Genomic DNA, 23,801 nt, shown 5'->3' with positions numbered 1-23,801 from the left:
ACCGAGGGATGGACCCCTCATACCGTCCAAACATGGCAACTCACGAAGCGGATTCAAAAGCCGGTGCTGGTATGATTGCTCACATTATTCTCAGCATAATTCTGTCGCATTGCTTTTATTGCAGTGATAGTGTGCATGAATAGGCCACGCCACTCAATGCATTTTGCAACTGGGTCGAAGCAAATGTATGTGATTAGTCATCCTTGCACAGTTATAAGGACTGCCATTGCGCTACATAGATAAGTGAGCTCATTTAAACGCTGAATTCTTCTTCTTTTTAGATTATTTTCTGGTTATTGTGTTCTAAGACTTGAATTCAGTCGCATCTCATTCACATAACCTGTTACAATCGAATTGCAATCCTTCGCATTATGATTATATAAGTCATATGATACTACTTGGATTTACTTAGTGCATTTAAATTGGGCCAGAGTGCCAGTTAGATGCCATAATGATTTCATTCATCCTCGTAAAATATGCTTTCAAAGAAGTTGTTAATGCAGGAAGTTAACGAGAACCCGGAACTGCTGCTCGATGAGAACGCTGATTGGATGAGGCTAATCTCAATGTCCACGATGAGTGCTCTGATTGGCTGAGAGTCAGGTCGCGCGGCGCTCTTCAAGCTGTCAAATGAAGTGAAATACAATGCACAAACATATGGAGGCTTTGTCTGTTTACCTTTGTGATATATGTTTACGCGTTTTATGATTATTCTTTGCAAGTCTTTTATGTCAGTATATTCCAATTTGATGTGTTAAATGTAGTTAAAAGAGGACAGTTTCAACGTTTGTTTCACTCTCTTTTTGAAATGTTTAATACATCTACGGTTTAACCACTTCAGCTTTTGGAGCATTAGTAGAGTACCATTACCAGTGAGTCCCCTCCTCAAACAGAGACTAAACGGTTTCATTTTCTCAGGCTTTTGTGGGAAAATGTGGATGTTGTGTGCTGCACTGCTGGCTCTGGGCTCTGTCCACTCTGTCAATGGGGACTCAAAAGCTGTCACAACAACACTGACCACTAAATGGCCCTCTACACCACTTCTGCTGGAGGCCAGGTTAGCTTGAACACAGGCGACAGCTTATTTAATTATTTTATGCTAGTTTACTAATACTAAAATATGCCTTTATATTCTACAGTGAGTTCCTTGCTGAAGAGAGTCAAGACAAGTTCTGGGACTTCGTGGAAGCCACTCAAAATATTGAAAATGATCATGATGGTAATATTTGTTATGAATCCTGTCTTTTACTTTCATTTTTTAGACATGCCGAGGCTTGTCATCCTGTTTGTCTATTTTTTTTTATGACGCTGTTACCCTTTGAAATCTTGTATTTAAAGGATGCAACAGTGCTGTTGTGCTAAATGTCATATATTAAAACATTGTATACTTATATGCTGCAGTATGCTATGCAAAAAATTGATGTCAAGTTACTTGCGGTTAATGAAAATAGTTTTTTGCAATTGTGTCGATGCTCTCGACATGCTGTTGGCCAATCAGATTACCAAACTGTTGTCCATATTTCAGACACGGATCAGGCTTACTACGATCTGATCCTGAAGAGAGCCAGTGTGCTGCTGAGCCCAGTGCAGCTAAACCTGCTGAAGTTCGCCTTATCTCTGAGGGCCTACTCATCCACCGTCCATTCCTTCCAGCAGGTGAGTAGGGCCTCTCCACAGCTGTTTAATGTAAACTCAAAGTGAATCTCAAGAAAACATGTTTGACTCAGTTTGTTGGACTGTTTGTTTATGTAGATTGCATCTAATGAGCCTCCTCCACCTGGCTGTGAAGCGTTCTTTAACGTACATGGACAGACATCTTGTGATGCAGAAAGACTTAAAGTCATGCTGGATGACGCCTTAGAACGGTGAGTAACAGCAAGACCTGCTGTGACCCCCCCCCATCTAACATTACTAGATGATTACCCACAATTTTTTTTATGTATTTATATATTCCCAATGGTCCCATATTTTCATCCACCGTCCATTCCTTCCAGCAGGTGAGTAGGGCCTCTCCACAGCTGTTTAATGTAAACTCAAAGTGAATCTCAAGAAAACATGTTTGACTCAGTTTGTTGGACTGTTTGTTTATGTAGATTGCATCTAATGAGCCTCCTCCACCTGGCTGTGAAGCGTTCTTTAACGTACATGGACAGACATCTTGTGATGCAGAAAGACTTAAAGTCATGCTGGATGACGCCTTAGAACGGTGAGTAACAGCAAGACCTGCTGTGACCCCCCCCATCTAACATTACTAAATGATTACCCACAATTTTTTTTATGTATTTACATATTCCCAATGGTCCCATATTTAAAAAAAAAAAAAAAAGTAAAAATACCAGTTCTGTCACCAGTGAGTAAGCCTGGTAAAGTTACTCACAAAATCAATTTTTAAATGAGCCCACTCTCTTGGGTATGCTTGAAAATGTTGCTAATCAGGACTCAAACAGAAAGTAAATAAGGCACTTTTTACACACAAGCATAAAAATAATTTACCACTGTAAAATTTAGCAATTTAGAATTTTACATGTCTAGACTAGCATCGAAATATACATATTTAAGCTACATAAAATATTTTTACTGTTATAAATTATTTTGTCTCATGTCTGGGCTATTTAAATAGTGAGGGTAAAAAGTACATTAAAACACTTAAAACCTACACTTTCCCATATATAAATACATTTAAATTAAAGTATTGATGTTGTTCAGTGTCAACTAACCTAAACACAACCAAACCTTTTGTTTAATATAATAGATTTGTTAATATATATATAAATAAATCTGCATAAATGTCAACAATTCTGTGTTTTTCTGTCAATATGGGGTGCTGTGTGTACATTAATGAGGAAAAAAAATTAACTTAAATGATTTTAGCAAATGGCTGCAATATAACAAAGAGTGAAAAATTTAAGGGGGTCTGAATACTTTCCGTACCCACTGTATATATATGTATGTATATGTGTTTGTGTGTTTGCATTTTAAATATTTTTGTATTTATTTATTTTCAGGCCCAAGCCATACCTGTTCAAAGGTGATCACAAATTCCCCTCAGCCAATCCCGATGCACCCGTTGTGATTCTTTATGCTGAGCTGGGCACCAAAGAATTCTCCAGATTCCATCAGCTGATGCTGGCCAAAGCCAACAAGGGCCTGATCACTTACGTTTTACGTCACTTTCTGTCTGTGAGAATTAAAACTCTTAGTATTTGAATGATAAAGGGTTTAAATACAGTAAAACTGATCTTTTCAACTTGAGATGAATAAGTCTTCCATATTTTCTGCCACCCATGCAGAACCCCAGCAAGAGTAAAGTGCACCTGTCTGGATATGGAGTGGAACTGGCCATCAAAAACCAAGAGTACAAAGCCAAAGATGACACGCAAGTTCAAGGTATAATATATAATAAGTCAAAAGTCTTTGTCTTGTGGATTTGAAAGAAAGTTGTAAATACAATTAAATTCTTTAAATACAGATATTGTCTAATTAGCAAGCTCATTTATCTTTTCTCCACTTTTCACAGCTGGAGCTGATGTGAATGCCACTGTAATAGGTGAAAACGATCCTGTGGATGAAGTCCAGGGCTTTCTGTTTGGCAAACTCAAGTAATTTCAAACTGTATAAACATAAAGGATTGCTCTCCATTGACTAAAATGCATCCCTGTGTTTGAAATTACATAACAGTGTATCTTAATAGCACATGTTGTTTTTGCCAGGACCAATTATCCTGAACTTAAGGAACAGCTGAAGGAACTCCGGAAGCATTTGATTGAGAGCACCAATGAGATGGCCCCACTTAAAGTCTGGCAGATGCAAGGTGAGTGTTTCTGAACTGGTGGAACTTCCGACAAATATCAAATTTACATTAAACGCTTGTTGGCTGCAGGTATTTATATTGATGCAGAATGTCACAAGAGATGTGTGCTACAGTGTTTTTACCACGGTTAAGGTAGTGGAGCCTTTTGTACCATTGCTTAAACACATATTTGGTACACTTATTTTAATGCCACTACTTCAAGGCCTTTCAAGCTCAATTATTTTATTACCTGTGACTAAAGGAGCAGTCGGGTAACTCGATAATCATTCAGACGGTATGCAAATGGTACGTTTTCACATTGTTAATTAGCTGTGGTTCTGCTGGCCTTGTGCGGTTGTCAAACACAACTCCCTCTAGCCCAGAGCTCATTACTGCTCTATCAAGGTAAACTCATCAGAGACTAGTCACATTTAGCAAAACCTCTGAGCCAACACACACACAGTTGAACGTACTATTCCCAGCGGTACTGGAAAAGTGCTTTGGCACATCAAATTCATTATATGTAGAATCTGAGAAATTGGCATGTCATATACATGGCTATTTCAAATTAGAACGTGAGTATTTCAGGAGCAGAAATGCAAGGTGGAATAACATGTGTTCTTTATCCTTCTCCTAAAGATCTCAGCTTTCAGACTGCCGCCCGTATCCTGGCAGCTCCCTCTGTGGATGCTCTCAATGTCATGAGGGATTTGAGCCAGAACTTCCCCACCAAAGCTAGGTAAATAACCACCTGTCCATCACAAACACTGAGTCCTAACCAGACATGATAAAGCAACCAAAATCTTGTATCCTCTAGGTTTTTCTTTGTTTTTTAATTTTGAAATATCATTGGTCCCGAAATCTTACTCCACTCAGCTGTATATTTAACATTGAGTATGTTCTGATTGGCTGAGATTGTAACGCTTCGCACAGCATTTCACTTTCAGCAAAGGCTGTAAATTGATGCTGGAAACACTGTGTCCTAACCAGGTGTGACATAACGTGTTTATATGTGGCGTACAATTTATTATTTCACCTTCAAAAGCCACTTTTTTTGTGTTTATTCATTAATTCCTCATTGGCTCTATAGTAGTAGGTGCTTTTCAGTTCAGAAACCCTGGCAACAGACTGCTCAAGTCATCAGAAAGCTTATTCCGAGCTGGATGTTTTTACTGCCTTCTAAGGTTTAATTAACACTTTAAGGGGAAAAAACAAGCCGTCAGCAGTTATGATGAAAGTGATATGCTTTATTTGGCTCAGACAGCGCAGCCACAGTTGGGTTTTTTTGGCAAATGTTTTTTAAATGTGCCGCCCACACTAAAATGGAATTTTGCTAAAGTGATCCTTGACATCATGGAGTCTAATACACAGTCATGTATCACCCAGAGCAATTAACTGCAGCTCTGACTCATCGACTATATCTGAATGTAGACTTGCATGACGTCAGTGAAAGCAATCTCATCTCTATCTAGTTAAACAGCTTTGTTTAAAACAGTCAGCACAGACATTTTTACGCAGATTACAGTAGTCTATGCATTCAAAATTCGATTATAATGAAGCACCATGATGAACTAATGAATCGTTTTCAGTATAACCACTCACATTTCTCTATCCCCTCTCAGGTCCATAACAAAAACGGTGGTTAATTCAGAGATCCGGAAAGAGATTGAGGAAAATCAAAAGGTGAGGGCTACCATTGTCCTTTTTTCATGTTCCCAGAGTCCTTTTCTCAAAGCTGTAGCATCAGCAGGTTTTTTCATTCTCAGATAATGGACTCAAAGAAGGGCCCATCAAGTCTTTGTTTTTTTGCCTCATAATTCACCAAGAAAAATCTTGACAAAGTCTTACAATGATCCTCTCTTTCCTTATATTAAAACCAGTCTAAAATGAAAAAAAATTAACGTTAGTTAGTTTCCTTACGTTCCTCTGTATTGGAACTTGTGTAAACGCTTTTGTTTTGTCGCTGAAAAGGTAATGAATTAAGTAATTGCAGCGAATGCGGTTTATACGTGGCTTCGTTCATTGTTTCGGTCATTTCCTTTCTGTGATTAAAGCTGTTTCTTGCCTCTTGTAATGAGGACGTGTAACGGACCTGCTCCTCATTCCTCACTGTAATTGCATGCTGGGAAACTTGACGAATGGAGGCTCTTTAAGGTTCTCTAATGAGCTCCCTCACTCTAATGCATGTGCCTTTAGCGAATAACAAACATGAGTGCCACGGATAAAAGCATGAATATATAGAGTGTAAATGGCCTAAGGCTCGGAAGTGTCTGTTTGAATTATAGATCATATTGCGCATCTCTTTCAACTTCTGTTCTGCTCTAAGAAGTGACAGAAACATGTGTTTCATCCAGGGATTAGCAACCCACAGGGCTTGGGAGGTTATATTAAGGCTAATTGTGAATATGTCATACCTAATGTCTCCCGTTCTTATTTCTCCTCTAGTATTTTAAAGGGACGTTAGGTCTCCAGCCAGGGGACTCGGCTCTGTTTATAAATGGACTCCATATTGACCTGGATGTGCAGGATATTTTCAGGTAAGCAGCTGGATTTGTTATTTTTTTCAAATTACATATTATATATTTAATATAAATATTACATTATCATCAATAATTATTTATACTTAGAAGAAGTCTAAAAAGTAATGATTTAATAATAAAAATGTAACTAAAATAATAATACAGTATTTAATATTTACCTATATTATACACTACTGTTCAAATGTTTGGCACATGATTGTATGTTTTTGAAAGAAGTCTCTTATGCTCACCAAGGGTGCTTTTATTTGCTCAAAAATACAGTAAAACTGTAATATTGTGAACTATTAATTCAATTTGAAATAATTGTTTTCTATTGGAGTGTATTTTAAAATGTAAGTTATTCCTGTGATGGCAAAGCTGACTTTTTTTTTCAGGATTCTTTGTTCAGTAAGGTTCAAAAGAACAGCATTTATTTGAAACAGTGAACTGAATTTGAAAATGCCTTTGCTGTTACTTTTGATCAATTTAATGCATCCTTTCTGAATAAAAGCTTTAATTGCTTAAAAAAAAATACTTCCGGACCCTAAACCTTTGACTGATGTGTTATATGCCTTGCAATAATATAAGTTATGTGTATCATAAAGTGTGATGTATTTGTTATTGTCATGCTGCAACCCTGTATACTGTGTGTTTTTTGCAGTGTTTTTGACGTGTTGAGGAATGAGGCAAGGGTCATGGAGGGCCTGCGTAGTCTGCTCGTAGACACACCCTACATCCACGACATCCTCAAACTCAACATCCAGCCCTCAGACTCTGACTACGCAGTGGACATCCGCAGCCCTGCTGTTAACGTTAGCCACATGTTGTTGTTTTTTTTGTATAGCTGTTTTCTGGGAGAGACAATAGAGAATAAACCCTTTTTTCTCTTTCTCCAGTGGATTAACAACCTGGAGACAGATGGCAGATATGCATCCTGGCCCTCTAATGTGCAGGAGCTGCTGCGGCCCACCTTTCCTGGAGTCATTCGACAGATCCGGAAAAACTTTCATAATCTGGTAAGTATTGCAGGTGCTTTATAAATATGACAGTTTCCGTCAGACATTAACAATTCACAGTGTAAACCCCACACAGATCTAAATTCTGCAAATCATTTCAGAATATGTATGATGTTCTGACAGGTGATGATTCTGGATCCGACTCTTGAGAACACGGCAGTGCTGATCAGTGTGGCTGAGATGTTTTACAGCAACAACATCCCACTCAGGTCAGTCTGAAAATAGACCGAACATTATTACAAGAAGGTGATTGTTTAACAATGCATTTGAGCCATAGTGCTCCCGCAGGAAAGCAGGTTCAAATCTGGTCATTTTCTTGTGCCATTCTCACCCCTTCATTTAACTTTTTCAGTATCTCTCAATATATAATAAAGGCATTAAGACCCATAAATATTTTTTGTATATATATTCTGTAATTATAGACTTGAAGTGGTTGGTCAACTCTGTAACCTGTCAATGGAGTTATTGTGTCTCTCTCTGGTGATTTCTGTGTTTCTGTCTGTCTGCAGGATTGGAGTGGTGTTTGTGGTGAATGATTCTGATGAGGTGGATGGGATGCAGGATGCTGGTGTGGCTCTACTTCGAGCTTTCAACTATATTGCTGATGACATTGACAGCCAGATGGCCTTCGATGCCGTCATATCTGTAAGTCAACAACGTCATCAGTGCTTCATACAACACCAAATTAGTTGTGGACAGATATGAGTTTATGTACAATTATATAGGCTATATTTTTATATGATTAAAAATTTACTCTCTTGTTATTTCTGTACTTCTTTTGTATATTATTTACTGCCACACTGGCATATAGGTTTGCCAAACAGACTTTGAAATAAAATAAATTTAGATTTTAATGAAGAGGGCAGATGAATGTCTGTCCAAGGATGTGTTGTGATCATCTTGTGTTTTTCAGATGTTGAACAGAGTTCCCAGTGGAGGCAAACTGAAGGTGGAGCATGTGGTGGGCGTGTTGGAGAAGAGATATCCTTATGTAGAGATCAGCAGCATCCTGGGGCCTGACTCTGCCTACGACAACAACAGAAAAGTGAGGGATTTGTTTTTAATGTGTGTGCTTTGAATATTTAAGCAGTACCCCATTTCAGATGTCATATTCTTGCATGAGACAGAATATAGTGGATGTGGTAATGATTGGGTCAACTGTAGAGATTAAGGTTGCAATTGTCAGCCAGAGGTGGTTCCTGTACTAATAGCTCTTTGTGTCTCCCAGTAACCATAACCCTTATTGAGGTCATATCTTTTATGTCTCCACAGGAGGGAAAGGCATATTATGAGCAGACTGGTGTTGGCCCACTGCCCGTGGTGTTGTATAATGGAATGCCTTTACAACGTGAGCAGTTAGACCCAGATGAACTTGAGACAGTCGTCATGCACAAGATTCTGGAGACCACAAGTTTTTTTCAGCGCACCGTCTACCTGGTGAGAATTGCATGTCTGTCACCCATAGACTCTATGGTGTCTTTTTTTGGGTTAAAAAGTTACACATTATATAATTGCACTCTTCCCCCCCAAAAAAGCTAAAACCCATCATCAGTTGGCTATATCTCTCTGTTTTCCAGAACAGTTATAATGGAAACAATCTAGTTTTGTAAAGTTTCAGAACTCGTTTACAGAGTAGTTAAGGTGCTGTGCACTCTGTAGGCTTGCATGATTAACTTTTTTATTATACATATATATATTATTTAAGTATTTATTGCCAGTTAAGATTCTGCAATAAATAAAATGCATAAATACATAAAACTAAAGTAACATACATTACATTAATCCATATCGCAGGGATACTGCAGGTGTGTATATAAAAAAAATAATAATTGAAAAAACACACACACACACACATTTTTGCATTTGTCTGAAGTACAGTTTAGGGTTATTTATTGTCAGTGTCATCTTTCAAAATGCTTCCCATGATCTTTTCAGGGTGAACTGAACAGTGACCATGATGTGGTGGATTTTATCATGAATCAGCCCAACGTGGTCCCACGAATCAATTCCAGAATCCTGAGCACCAGCAGGAATTATCTGGACCTTGCTGCCACCAGTAAGTTTTTGTCTGATTGGGCTCATAGCAAAATTGTATTTCTTCAGTGTTTTGCTGCTCTCCGGTTCTTTTCTGTTGAATCATAAATAGCTTTTCTTCTTGTAAACGAGCTAGTTTGAAATATATACAACACGTAGGCTCTCACAGGCTCTCGGGAATGAATATCTGCCTCATTGTGAATTCTGTGCTAAATGTCTTGTTTGTTCTTGATAGCCCATTTATTTACAAAAACGTGCAAATGAGACTGCGGCAATGATATTCATAAACTGCTTTGTTTTTGCAAGGAATATGAAACTGAATTTTAATAGCTTTTGAATAGCATATTTGCAGTCTTTCAGGAAGCTGAGAAAAAGACTCATTTCAGTCTGAACTCGAATAGCACTTGATGTTCTGAAATAACAGCATTTCAAATAACTTTGGTTGGATTCAATTATGAATGTGAATGTACCTCTAACAGAGAACAAAGCACGACCTTATTTTCATTTTCTTCCCAAGTGTTTGCCATCACCTGACCTCCAAAAAAAACAAGTCTTTTCTTTTCTAGACAATCATTTTATTGATGAATATGCACGTTTCCTCTTTCTGGACACCAAAGACAAGAACGCAGCGGTGGCCAACAGCATGAATTACATGACAAAGAAAGGTGAGGTGATTGCTGCTATTGATCTCCATGAGAAACTCAGTTATTCCAACCTTCTGCTGATCTCTTGCCTATATAAATATGAACCATGGAGGGTTACTCTATGGGACCTTTATGAAATATGTCATTTCTGGTTGTTCTGTCCATTTTACATTATTTACCAGGTGCACATTGCGGTTATGGCAAAACAGACCAAATTTCAGAAGTTGTCAAAGATATTTGTCATAAGAGAAAAATCGGCAGTTTTACCACCAGATTTATGAAACATGACAAATTAGCGTGAGCCCATAATCCCATAAAAGCGGCGATTGGAGTGGAAAGTTCTCTGGGTGATCTGCTGACAATGACCAAATTGTCAAGAACACAGATGCAGCCAGATCATTTCCATAATGACAATGCAGTCTACCAAGAGCAGTGCAAATTAGCATAGGGTTGCAAACAAGCAATGCAGATGTTAATCAGGTGCAGTACTAACATTACCGGTGCAGAATGGGTTAAGACATGCATTTTTTGGGTGTTAAATAATGGTGCAAATACCTGTAAATTGACTATCGCAAATCTTAGTAAATCACTTTGCATGATCTAAATATTATCCTCCAATAAGTCTTGCATCTGAAAGAGAAAATCCTACAAATGTATATGCAAAAAGTTCATGCCTTTTCATTGCAAATTTTTCACTGTCTTTCACTGTAAATCCCGACAGTAGTGAAGGTTTGCATTAGTGCAAGTGCTTAGTAAATCTGGCCCTTGGTTTGATAAGTGTGACATTCTCACCAAGAAATAGTAGTTGATACTAGCTTGTGTTTATTATGTATGTAACTAGTATCTCTATTTAGTTTTGCCTTTGTATTATAATGTAAAAATATCCTTCAGTTCGCTTTGGAGAATGAACAGTCAAATGCAAATGAAGATGACTGACATGGATTGGTGACTTAAATCACCCAGTCAACACTGTCTATCATGACCAAAGTTTTGGCTGCCATATCTGTCACACAGTCTGACATGAAAGACACTTAATGTCGTACAGTCTGTTTTGTCTTTTAAGCAACATTTCTCGGAGTCTCGTTATATAATCTGACAGGCAACCCTCACAGAGAACAGAAAAAATTGCAGTGTACACCTGGCTTTAGACACGGTGTACCATTAAATTCTGCCTTTATTTGTGTTTTTCTTGAACGCTGTTTTCAGGGATGTCAACAAGGGATGCTTCTGGTAATTGCATTGAGCTGTTATACTCACTTCACTGACAACCCACTTCCCATAGATCTCATCTAAACATACAGTGCCCGACTGCAAATATAGTTAGAAAACGCCTACATTGCCATCATTAACACAACACTATCTGTTGCTTGAAGGAATATTCCGGGTTATTTAAAACGTAATGTCTGTGTACCACATCTGTGGCATGCTGTCGGTTACCACAGGAAATAATTTAGACTCTGTCTCTCAGTTTGTGTGCACAAATGGGAATGCATTTACGGGAATACACTTATAATAGCAAAGCCTAGCAGGTCAGTGTGCAGCTACTTTGAGTAAATATCTATAAATATTTAAAATGTCTATTTTACTATCACACTGTTTTGAAAGTACAAACATGAAAATGGTTCAGATGCACTGGTATGTATACAAGGATGCCACGATGAAAGTATGAAAGGGATGTGACATAATATATAGAAGTGAAATCACATCAGTAATACAGAATCAGAAATCTGTCCATCTAGAAAAGTAGTCCAACCTCTAAAGGACAATTCAGACAAATTTACAGCTACATGTAAGGTTACCGCTTGAACAAAAATACAAGCCTCGTATTCTTAAATGCTTTGGACTGCTAGACTTCCATTAGAAACCAAGTGCATTCCTCTGAATAAGGTTTTGTTGTTTAAAATATACTGAGCGACAACTCTTTAATTATTTTCTGTGGTCATTGACAGTATGCCACTGATGATATTGATATCTAAAGTTGTAAATGTCCCAGAATATTCCTTTTTAAGTGTTTCTGCAAGTTTTAAGATTAGTTTCTTATGGTTGTTGTTGTTGTTTTCCTTTAACCAAGTGAAGAAGTTTTCTGAAGCTTGCTATTGATTTAAGCACAGCAGTGCATTTGTCATCTGTCAGAACTGTCAGTGTTTGATGGATGAAAGAGAATCTCTTTCTATCCTGTGGCCCCCTGTAATATCTTTCTTTTACAGACGTTTACAGGTTTATATCTAGGTTGAAATTGCCTGTCTGTCTTTGTGTGCCGCTTGGGCACTTCAGATACATCTTGCCTTTTTAACGGTTAAAACCCAAGACAAGCCAGAATGCTTTCAGTTCCTCACATCATGTTCACTCACCTTTTTAGATTGCATGAGGAAACAGCATGTCTCATCTGTGTGTAACTTCCTTTAGTTCATGTGTCTGTCCTTCTCTGACTTGCAGATGATGGCATCATCCGTCCAGTGACTTTCTGGGTAGTGGGCGACTTTGACCAGCCCTCAGGACGACAGCTGCTGTACGATGCTATACGTCACATGGTAGGACAATGTCACTGAGCCAGTTCCATCAATGTTAGCAGTTAAAGATAAAATCTCAAACGCAGTGTACAAAATTTACTTTTTGCTACAGCTGTCTGTGTCTGATGAATTGAAGACATTTACTGGCAATTTCGTTATATTGTTACTAGTACTTCCGTTATTTGTGAATCTAATCTAAATATGTATTCACACAATGTGGCATTAAATTTCACTGCAGTATTTGTATATTAGTATGTATACAAATTAATGTAATTATCATAAAGCTGAAATATATTTTAATATATATTTACATAAAAATGTAAACAAGCACACATATAGCTTTGATCCTTACTGATTATATTTTATTTGATTTTATATGCACATTGTTTGGATTATTTTTTTTCTTTGTCTTGGCATTTGGCAAATATTATTTTTGGACATGCATTCATAGACTCAAGCACTGGCATTCTTATTTTAGTATTATTTGTATACTATTATAGTATTTATTAATTCACTTTAATTTTAGTGTTAGTCATTCTGTTGTGTGCTTCTGTCACTTTTATTAGGTTATTTCAAATATTTATTTTAAGCTTTGTTTTGTTACTATTTCAGATAGTTGCAAAGACAACATTTATAATTTACTTCTATAGTAAATTATATTATATTATAATATAATTTACATTTATTATACTTTTTTTCTTTAAATGTTTCATCTAATATTTATGTTGTTTTATTTTGCCTTTATTTAAATGAAAACTAAAAATATTGTAAAATATTCATTTTACTTAATAACAACAATGTATATTTCAAACACTAGACCTAGTATTCTATTTGTAAGGTTGTCTATAACAACTCTTATTTATATTTTTATAACTGCTTTAATCTTTAAATGTGTGTGATAGAGTGGAAAAACAAGTCTAAACTAATCATAATTTGATGTCTTTTTTTTTACTTTAGAAAACCAGTAATAATGTACGATTAGGAGTGATCAATAATCCCAGTGAGAACCCGTCTAATGAGAAGAGCCTAATTGCTCGAGCCATATGGGCAGCCATGCAAACCCAAACCGCCAACAACGCCAAAAACTTCATCACCAAAATGGCTAAAGAAGAGACTGCACAGGCTCTTTACAGAGCTCTGTGTCTGAGACCAGCTGTCGGTGAGAGCAGGTTCATTTCGTTGTCTGTACCTTGACTCATGTCACTTCCTGTTTCTCTGTGTGCCCACTCAGGTGTTGAAGCAGCTGGTCAACGTCAACCTGCGAGTGTTCATGAACTGCCAGTCCAAGCTCTCTGACCTCCCACTGAAAAGGTTAGAGGAGAGACACTGTCAGCACATGCTCCATTATAGAGTCACCTTCACATTTCACTGCATACTTTGAACTTTTTACATGCTACAAAAGCATGGGGCATGACAAGATATAATTTACTCTGAAGTGCTACATTATTGTTTTAGGCTAGCTGATATTTTTAAATATCTTATGATATTTTTGTGCAATATTTTTTTTTTCTCCTTAGTTTTTATCGATATGTCTTGGAGCCGGAGATTTCGTTTATGGCGGATAGCAGCTTTGCTCCTGGTCCGTTGGCTAAGTTCTTGGATATGCCACAGTCGCTGTTGTTTACCCTCAACCTAAACACCCCTGAGAGCTGGATGGTCGAGTCTGTCCACACACGCTACGATCTGGATAACATCTACCTTGAAGAGGTAGGAATTCTCATCACTCTCACTTACTCATGAAATCTAGGTCAAATAAGGTAAAGAGTTGGTTGTTTTTTTTTTCTTAGGTTTTCAGAATTATTCATTAACCATGTCAAGCCTGACATATAAAATAATAATAGTACGTTATACTTTTTTATTCAAACTGTTTATAGTTTATTTACAAAAAAAAAAAAAAACATTATTATTATTAATTTTTGCATATGCAGTTTTTATATATATATTTATTTGATACATAAGATTAATTTATTGATAATTGCTTCAGAATAAATTGTTTACTCCACCAAAAATCTCAGTGATGCAGTTATTTTGTGGGGATATTTTGTATGGAATATTGTCTGCTGACATGAAAAGTTCACTGTATATCATAGCAATAAATACCATTTATTACAGCATTGATATTTTGTTTTCTTTTTAATTTATACACACTAAATATTACATATGTATGTAATAAAATGTGTTTTTGTGTTACAGGTTTTCGTCTTAAATTTCATATAAGGTGGTATTAAAAAGGTCTTAAAAAGTCTTAAATTTAACTTGTTCAAGTCTGCAGAAACCCTGATTGTTGTTATTATTATTATTTATTATTATTTTTTTACTAAATGCATTTTAATTGTGTTATATTACACGTTTTATTAAGCATATTCATTATTGTGATCATTAGTAATCAAGTCATATCCTCTTATTTGCAGATTGACAGTGTCGTGGCCGCTGAGTACGAGTTAGAATATTTATTACTGGAGGGTCATTGTTTTGACGTAACAACAGGTCAGCCACCCCGTGGGCTGCAGTTCACTCTGGGCACTGCCTCCAACCCTGTCATAGTCGACACCATCGTCATGGCCAACCTGGTGAGTGGACATCACAGATTCATCTGGGAAATAATTGCTGGTTTTCTTAGAGGTCACTGTTGCTTACTGAGACCGGTCTTTAATAGGGTTATTTCCAGCTGAAAGCAAACCCAGGAGCTTGGATTCTCAGACTGCGGAAAGGCAGGTCGGATGATATCTACAAAATCTACAGGTACCCTATTATGGCGTGTCAGACGTCTGTCTCTCTTAATGTCCTTCTGTCTCTTCACTTGGTTGGTCGGTTCACTGTTTTAATTCCCCTGTCACAGTCACGATGGCACAGACTCTCCAGCCGAAGCTGATGATTTAATCGTCGTCCTTAACACCTTCAAGAGCAAGATCATTAAAGTGAAAGTAAGTAATGGGTGTCTGATCAGGTGTTGGGGTGAGGGCACATGCGAGGTCTTTGTCTCTGTAGTTTGAGGGTATTAGCAGAGATAAATGTGCTCAGGTGGCTGTAGACAAGAGCAAGCAAGATATTCCTTCCATTTCTGCTCAACTGGAGAGATGGAGAGTGAGAGAGTGTCTTTACTTTTCCAGTATATACTCTTAATATCTGACAAGCTGTCAACATGTCAGCCGTTGTGTGGGCGTGTGTCCAATGTGAGGTCTGCTGCTTACTGTGGGGCTGAGGGTGGATTAAGAATGTCGACTGGGATGAGTGTGTTTATATATATCTGAATTTTTGACACGTTGTGGCTTTATGTATACAGCATGGGCTAGAGGGAATGTGCTTGTTTATGCAGCAGTGCTTGTCTCAGGGTTTGGATTATTGTTTCCTCATCAAAAGATGGCAGTTGTGTTCACTTCACATCACAATTAATTTCACCTGCCAGTGGCTGGTACATTCAGAAATAAATTAATTAATAAATAAACTTACTGGTTGTGAAACTGTATTTTGCATTTGATTTGAATTTGTTTATCCCTATAACAAATTATTTTATTAGGGAGTAATTTGGAATGTCGCTACATGGAGTTTTGGAGTTGCAACAATACAGAAAACACTTTTAGCTTCCTAGTTAAACATCTGAGATAGAAGTTATTAAAAGATGTACACTTCCATTCAAAAATTTGGGGTTGGTAAGATTTGTTGTAACTTTTTTCACATGTTAAACATGTACTTGTTTAACCTTGTTACACGTTACATGTACTTACTATAGTAATAACAGTAAATGATACATAGTTACAGGAAACCAAACCTAAATCAATCCTAACCCTAAATTCCTCATCAAAAGATGGCAGTTGTGTTCACTTCACATCACAATTAATTTCACCTGCCAGTGGCTGGTACATTCAGAAATAAATTAATTAATAAATAAACTTACTGGTTGTGAAACTGTATTTTGCATTTGATTTGAATTTGTTTATCCCTATAACAAATTATTTTATTAGGGAGTAATTTGGAATGTCGCTACATGGAGTTTTGGAGTTGCAACAATACAGAAAACACTTTTAGCTTCCTAGTTAAACATCTGAGATAGAAGTTATTAAAAGATGTACACTTCCATTCAAAAATTTGGGGTTGGTAAGATTTGTTGTAACTTTTTTCACATGTTAAACATGTACTTGTTTAACCTTGTTACACGTTACATGTAATAACAGTAAATGATACATAGTTACAGGAAACCAAACCTAAATCAATCCTAACCCTAAGGTTAATCCGAACCGTAATTCAATAATAAGTACATGTTGTTAATTAATATTTCTCAGTACTTAAGTGTACAGTTACATTGTAACACAGGCATCGTAAAATAATGTAACTAATTTTTCTTATGCTCACCAAGACTGCATTTATTTAATCAAAACAGTAATATTGTGAAATATTACAATTTAAGACAACTATTTTCTATTTGTATATATTAAAAAAAATCGAATTTATTAATGTAATGGCAAAGCTGATCAGTAGCCATTACTAGTATTCAGTGTTTCATGATCCTTCAGAAATCATTCTAATATGCTGATTTGGTGCTTAAAAACATTTCTTCTTATTATTATTATTAATGGTGAAACTAGTTGTGCCACTTAAGATTTTTGTGTAAACCATGATACATTTTTTTCATGATTCTTTGATGAATTGAAAGTTCAAAAGAAAAGCCTTTATTTGAAATAGAAATGCTTTTGAATAAAAGTATCGATTTCTTTAAAAAATAAAAAAATAAAGTCTTACTGACTCCAGACTTTTGAACAGTAGTGTAGATGGGACACCAACCTTTTAAGTAGGTCATTTGCATATCTTTGATTAATTCGTGCTAGCAAGGAAGCCGATTCTACATTACATGCTTATGTTATTGCATTGCATTCAAACCATGCTTTATTTTGCAATTCCAAACTAGCTAATAACTCCAGTTTATTTACTAATGAATTTTCTACCCTGCCTGTCACCCATGTCTCACAGAACCAGATCTTGTCAAGTCCTTGATCAGAATAACCTTATATGTTTAACTGTCTTAAACCGCACGTGACTCCCAGAATGTTGCAATCACATGTGCTCGACATTAGTGCTGAGGGATTTCATGCATAGATTCTGTTGCCCTAACTCATGTTTGCAGGTGCAGAAAAAGCCTGATATGATGAATGAGGAGCTTCTAAGTGATGGTACCCATGAGAACGACTCTGGATTCTGGACATCTCTAACCAGGTACAAAGTGTTGCCTGTTGAGTTCTACTGTTGCGCTCACTTACAGTATTTGTCTATTAATGGTTCGTTCTCTATCTCTTTCAGAGGATTTACTGGTGGTTCAAAGCCAGAAGAACCCAAACAGGAGAAAGAAGATGTCATTAACATTTTTTCTGTGGCATCTGGCCACCTGTACGAGAGGTTCCTCAGGTAAACAGCTGCTTTGCGTTGGATTTTACAGAGCCAGCATTGCAAGTGAAAATTACTCTAAATGTGAAGAAAATATTTGGTCACACCTATGCAAGTAACTTGAATACACTTGATGTTGCTTATATAATGACATAGAATAAAATCTCCCTGCTTTCATCCAGTACAATATCCAGTAAAACAATTTTGATCATTTACATAAACATATAACGGCTTAACAGATCATTCATGAAAATATATTCAAATAGTTATTAATGTCATAGTTATTAAAGCTTGATTATTGTTTTAATATTCCTAAACTACTGGCCTGGACTGTCGTTGTTTGCATAGACAAAACATGTTAGCACAGAGCCCTGTTCATGTTCTTAAATAAATCGTGACATCTCTGCTATGACAAATATATGACTTTAATATTATTCTTGTGCAGCAGAAATTGCTACAGTTTTGACATGTAATACAGACAAGTCCTCTTGTGTATATCCTTATGTGATATTAAAAAATGACACGCATGCGTCTTCTAATTTCACATATTAAGAAATTGCAATAACTTTTATGTGACCGCGTGGCTTGGGTCACATCTTGACTTTTTGTGACATTTTCCTCTTTATAAAGTTCTGTTTAGGCCTGTTTTCAAATGCTGATCTTTGTGACTTGCTATGTCTCATTAGCAGCAATGTTATTGGTTGTGTAATGCAGCTCAGTTTAGAAGGTCACTCGCATAATTCTTCTGCGGCCTGTCACTGCAGGCACTCTGTGTTGAGCTTTGGCCTCTCTCTGTCTCTGCAGGATAATGATGCTGTCTGTGATCAAACACACCAAGACACCCGTCAAGTTCTGGTTCCTCAAAAACTACCTGTCTCCAACTTTTAAGGTACTGGATTCGAGATTTAACATGATGGCACAAGATTTAACATGATGGCACATTATGTCATATATATTTTATGATGTAATATATATTATTTATATTTAATATATATTTATATTCAAAAATTCAGCTTTGCCATTAAATAATTATATTACATTTTAAAATATATTACTTAACTTTTTTTGAAGACTATTTCACAATATTACTGTTTATACTGTATTTGACAAATAAATGCAAGCTAATTACAAAATATATTACTTTCTAAATAAAATATTTTTTTCTTGGAATTAATTTTTATTTTATTTTAAATAAAATAAATATGTTTTATATTTGAATGATTTTAAATACTGAATTTTCAGTAGCCATTACTCCAGTCGCCAGTGTCACACGATCCTTCAGAAATCATTCTAATATGCTAATATGATTTGCTGCTAAAGAAACATTTCTTAATTGTATTAATGTTGCAAACAGTTGTGCTGCTTTATATTTTTGTGGAAACTTTGATGCATGGTTTTCGGGATTCTTTGATGAATGAAAAGTCTGAAAGAACAGCATTTATTTGAAATAGAAATATTTTGTAACATTATACTGTCACTTTACTGCATCCTTGCTAAATAAATTTACATTTCTTAAAATGACGGTAGTTTGTGTGTATATATATTACATATTTTTGTCTTTTTGTAGGAGTTTATTCCGTATATGGCAGAGAAGTATGGTTTCCAGTATGAGTTGGTACAGTATAAATGGCCACGCTGGCTTCACCAGCAGACAGAAAAGCAAAGGATCATCTGGGGATATAAGATCCTGTTCCTCGATGTGCTGTTCCCCCTGGCTGTGGACAAGATCCTCTTTGTAGATGCGGATCAGGTACAAAAACATAGCAGTGCAGTTGTGTGGCATGAAATCCTGTCTCTGGTGAGCATTAAGCACAAGTTTGCTCTTATGAGATTTATTTTCGAAAGTTTATGTACAGACAGATCACTCATTTGTAGTCACTGGAATTGCATAGCAGTTGTTGTAATCTGGGGTAATTGTTATGCAAACTGGAGAGAACATCATGCACATTACACATCTGATGATACACTGCTGCCACCTCTGGGTAAAGAAAAATACAGCTGGAGTTTAAATCTAAACAATAACTACAATAAATAAAAAATTCAGGGTTTCTTCTGAGCATATCATATCCTGATTATTTTGTCTGTGAATACAAAGACACACAGTCTGGGATTGATAAATGTTGTTGTGCTTTTACCTATAGATAGTTCGCACAGACCTGAAGGAGCTGCGGGACTTTGATCTGGAGGGAGCGCCGTACGGTTACACGCCTTTCTGTGAGAGCAGAAGAGAGATGGATGGATACCGTTTCTGGAAGTCTGGCTACTGGGCCAGTCATTTGGCAGGACGTAAATACCACATCAGGTAAGAATGGTTTGCTGAAATTGTTGTCTGGCGTTTTTATCTACCTCATTTTAAATGATGATGATACATACCAAACAACCCATTTTTTTTTGTTGTTTAAAATGCAGCAGTAATAAGATAGCCTTTCCCAGTGCATCAAATGATTTGTCTACTGTAGAGCTATTTTACAGCTAAAATTGAATTTGTTTCATAACTGAATTTTATTTATTTTTTTCTGTTTATTACTGTGAAGCTGCTTTGAAACAATCTGTATATAGCTCTATATAGATAATGTGATTTGATTTGATTTTGTGTGCTCATCAGTGCTCTATATGTGGTCGATCTGAAGAAGTTCAGGAAGATCGCAGCTGGAGACAGACTGAGAGGGCAGTACCAGGGTCTGAGTCAGGATCCCAACAGCCTGTCCAACCTGGACCAGGTGGGATGTTCACACAAAAAGCTTTACATAGAAAAGGCTTCATCAGTGTGTAGTGCAACACTGGGCGTGTCATTTGGGTTCTTCATTGATGTTTTTTCCCCTCTCAGGATCTGCCCAACAACATGATCCACCAGGTGCCTATAAAGTCACTTCCTCAGGAGTGGCTTTGGTGTGAGACCTGGTGTGATGATGCATCTAAACAGAAAGCCAAGACTATAGATCTGGTAAGTCCATTGCTCTCATACAACAGTTTCTGTCATAAAATTTTTCAGGATTGTTTTGATTTTCGTGTTTGTTTTTTGTCAGTAAATTACACTTTGTATTTGTCTGTCTTAGTGCAATAACCCACAGACAAAAGAGCCCAAGCTGCAGGCTGCTGTGCGTATAGTAGCCGAGTGGAGCAACTATGACCAGGAGATAAAGGGAATCTACAACAACTTCCTGGAGGAGAAAGAGAGAGGCACCACAGACAGCTATCAGCAAACAGACAGAAAACACCCAGGTGAGACCAAACTGTCCTTTTCCTTTTTGTGTCTTGTGGAAGATAGTGAATTTCACTGTGATGTTTTAACCTGTTGAATGACACTTTCCACAATTATGGTACAAAGTAGGACTTTTAATTTATGTTGTCCATTCATTTCACGAGGGGAAAATAATTCTACAGCACAATGTCTACATATAACTTAAAACCCTGACATGTATGATTTTTGTTGCGTTTTTACAATACAACCTAAAATGAGTAACAAAATGTAATAAATTGTATAAAATGTAATCATTAAAAACAAACAAATTGGTTTTTAGTTATTTTAGGTTTTTATTTTATTTATTTTTTTACTTCCTTGGTTTTACTTCCTACGTTTTGGACACTACTGTTTAAAAGTTTTGTGTCTTTAGGTTTTATTTTTTGTTGAAGAAGTCTCTTATGTACACCAACGTTGCATTATTTTATACAAAAAAAGGTGTAAACTCGTAAAACGAGTAATATTATGAAATTAAAATTTTAAATACCTGATTTCTATTTTAATACATTTTAATGTCATTTGTTCCTGTGATGCAAAGCTGAATTTACAGCTGCCAATACTCTAGTAATCAGTGTCACATGATCATTCAGAAATCATTTTAATATACCAATTTGGTGCTCAAGAAGCATTTCTTATTATTATCAATGTTGAAAATAGAGGTGCAGCTTAATATTTTTGTGGAAACCATGATGCATTTTTTCCCCCAGAACTATTTAATAAATAGAAAGTTCCAAAGAGCATCATTTATTTGAAATAGATGTAATTAGTAACAATATAATTGTCTTTACTGTCACTTTGATCAATTTAATGCATCCTTGCTGAATGAAAGTATTCATTTCGGTTACACTTTACTTGAAGGGGTGTGCATAAGACTGACATGACACCTTCATAATCATGACATGACAGCTACATAATCATGACATGACACATGTCATGAATATGAAGGGTTTTTATGCATGTTTATGACAACTGTCATTAAGTGTCATTCGCTCAGTTATGTAATTTTGAAAACAAAGATTACGTTGTTTGAGATGTCTTTGTTATGGGCTATGGTTAGGGGTAAGGGTAGGGTTAGGTTAGGGTTAGGTCAAATAATGTCATGTTTGCATTAAAAAGGACATAACTGAGCGAATGACACTTAATGACAGTTGTCACAAACATGCATAAAACCTCCTTCATATTCACGACATGTGTCATGTCAGTCTTATGCACACCCCTTCAAGTAAAGTGTTACCTTAATTTCTTTCAAAAATGAATGAATTATCTTAATTACTTTGACCAGACTTTGGAACAATAGAGTGTGATTTCAAATCGAAGAATACAGTTGACAAGGTTGAAATCTCTGAGCTGGAACATGCCTGTATGATTAATTAATAATATCTAACTTATCTACTTTAAAATAAAATCTCTTTAGAAATGTAATAGACACCAAAGTTTAGCCTAATCGTGCAAAGTGCTGAATAGCTTTTTATAATTATTTGCTTAATTTGAGTCTCTTTCTGCTCTTCCTCGCTCTTTCCTGTCTCTCTGTCAGGTGGTGACACTCACTCAGAGCTTTGAGCTGATGCTCTGCGACCGAAGAACAGGGGACTCTGTTCAAAGAGTCATCTTTTCTTCAACCTTTTTAAACCAAGCCTATCCTCCAGGAATGGGTTGACATTCGTGCTGAACTTGACTTGAACAGAATTAATGCAAAATTCCCTCGTTTGTATCTGAATACTTGTGGACGTGTTGGGGTTCTGGGTAAACGACACGAGCAGAGGACGTCTCCTCTATCCAGGCACATCTGATATTTCCCCTTCACCCCATACAACACTATGGGCCTTTCATATGCTATAAACAATACCAGTTCCTCTAGAGTAAAAAAAAAAAAACTAGTGCAGTCTCGACTGGTCGAGGTAGTTTCATAGGGAATAACTTAATTGAACTGCATTTAACTTAATTGAACTGCATTGAATTAAACTACATGTGCGCAATTTTAATATTAAAGCAGATTTGATAAATGTCCCTCTTAGCTGTAACTCACTCTCATGAAAATGATTATTAAATCATGAAACATGAGATGCAGACCACCCATGGTGTTGAAATGCCACGGCAACAAAGTGATGTTATAATAGTTAGACTTTAAAGCACAGATCATTTCCTGTGACACATCACCGTTCAGTTAGAGGCTCCATTTCAAAATTCAGATTCATCTTTTGGTAAACAAGCCAGCACTAGTCTGTTTTTGTGATTCTGAAAGTGGTGTTTCCATGCGCGGTTTAATACAAAAATTTTGAAATTGCATCGCTCTACAAAGTGACGCATCAAAAGACCTTTTAACTCAGGAACAAGCTATTCGGTCGATTTAGTCACAGCTAAAGAATTTATTTTTTTCCGTTCCGCAGACGAAAATTTTAATTTACTGAAAAATCTCTGTGGGCATTGAAAAGCTCCAGTAGTGTTGTCACAGTCTAATGTTGGTTCATGGGTATTCCGCATTAAAATGATTTATAATGTTAGTCAGTTAATGAAACTCAGTCAATGGTCCTTTTAGCCCTACAGGATTAGAATGATGTCTTTAGAAGATTACGAGGGGGAAAAAATAACTTCCTTCAGAAAAGCTGCTAGCAGGAAATTACAGGTTGTTGTTTAAATTTAGTTTTTGTTTATTTAATTTTTTTTTAGCATC

The 23,801-nt window shown here is 36.4% G+C and overlaps 1 protein-coding gene across 1 annotated transcript; it reads left to right on the top strand.

Annotated features, from left to right (window-relative positions):
* Positions 1-8: 8 nt before the first annotated feature.
* On the top strand, positions 9-23,514 carry LOC107588898 (UDP-glucose:glycoprotein glucosyltransferase 1-like). Its single transcript, XM_016277152.1, has 36 exons — positions 9-69; positions 919-1,057; positions 1,140-1,219; positions 1,526-1,656; positions 1,753-1,865; positions 3,006-3,180; positions 3,291-3,387; positions 3,518-3,599; positions 3,711-3,811; positions 4,430-4,529; positions 5,413-5,473; positions 6,236-6,327; positions 6,971-7,121; positions 7,206-7,325; positions 7,449-7,534; positions 7,835-7,970; positions 8,239-8,370; positions 8,598-8,762; positions 9,261-9,381; positions 9,926-10,024; positions 12,440-12,534; positions 13,471-13,672; positions 13,734-13,824; positions 14,031-14,220; positions 14,925-15,083; positions 15,170-15,255; positions 15,353-15,437; positions 17,633-17,721; positions 17,806-17,910; positions 18,694-18,778; positions 19,457-19,639; positions 20,031-20,191; positions 20,495-20,609; positions 20,717-20,833; positions 20,946-21,111; positions 22,665-23,514. Exons 1-36 carry the CDS (start codon positions 9-11, stop codon positions 22,688-22,690), a joined length of 4,197 nt encoding a protein of 1,398 aa, XP_016132638.1. The 3' UTR covers positions 22,691-23,514.
* Positions 23,515-23,801: the final 287 nt, after the last annotated feature.

The sequence above is a fragment of the Sinocyclocheilus grahami genome, unplaced genomic scaffold, assembly GCF_001515645.1.
Source record: "Sinocyclocheilus grahami isolate Dianchi unplaced genomic scaffold, SAMN03320097.WGS_v1.1 scaffold109.1, whole genome shotgun sequence".
Classification (NCBI taxonomy): domain Eukaryota; kingdom Metazoa; phylum Chordata; class Actinopteri; order Cypriniformes; family Cyprinidae; genus Sinocyclocheilus; species Sinocyclocheilus grahami.
Note: the sequence above shows the minus strand (reverse complement) of the source record. Positions and strands in the feature narration are given on the sequence as shown.

What these genes read in the sequence shown, in the direction of transcription:
- LOC107588898 (XM_016277152.1), top strand. Translation starts at nt 9, where the DNA reads ATGGACCCCTCATACCGTCCAAACATGGCAACTCACGAAGCGGATTCA. An exon ending in CCGTCCATTCCTTCCAGCAG is followed by an intron (nt 1,657 to 1,752) that starts GTGAGTAGGGCC and finishes TTGTTTATGTAG; the next exon opens with ATTGCATCTAATGAGCCTCC. An exon ending in AACTTCCCCACCAAAGCTAG is followed by an intron (nt 4,530 to 5,412) that starts GTAAATAACCAC and finishes ATCCCCTCTCAG; the next exon opens with GTCCATAACAAAAACGGTGG.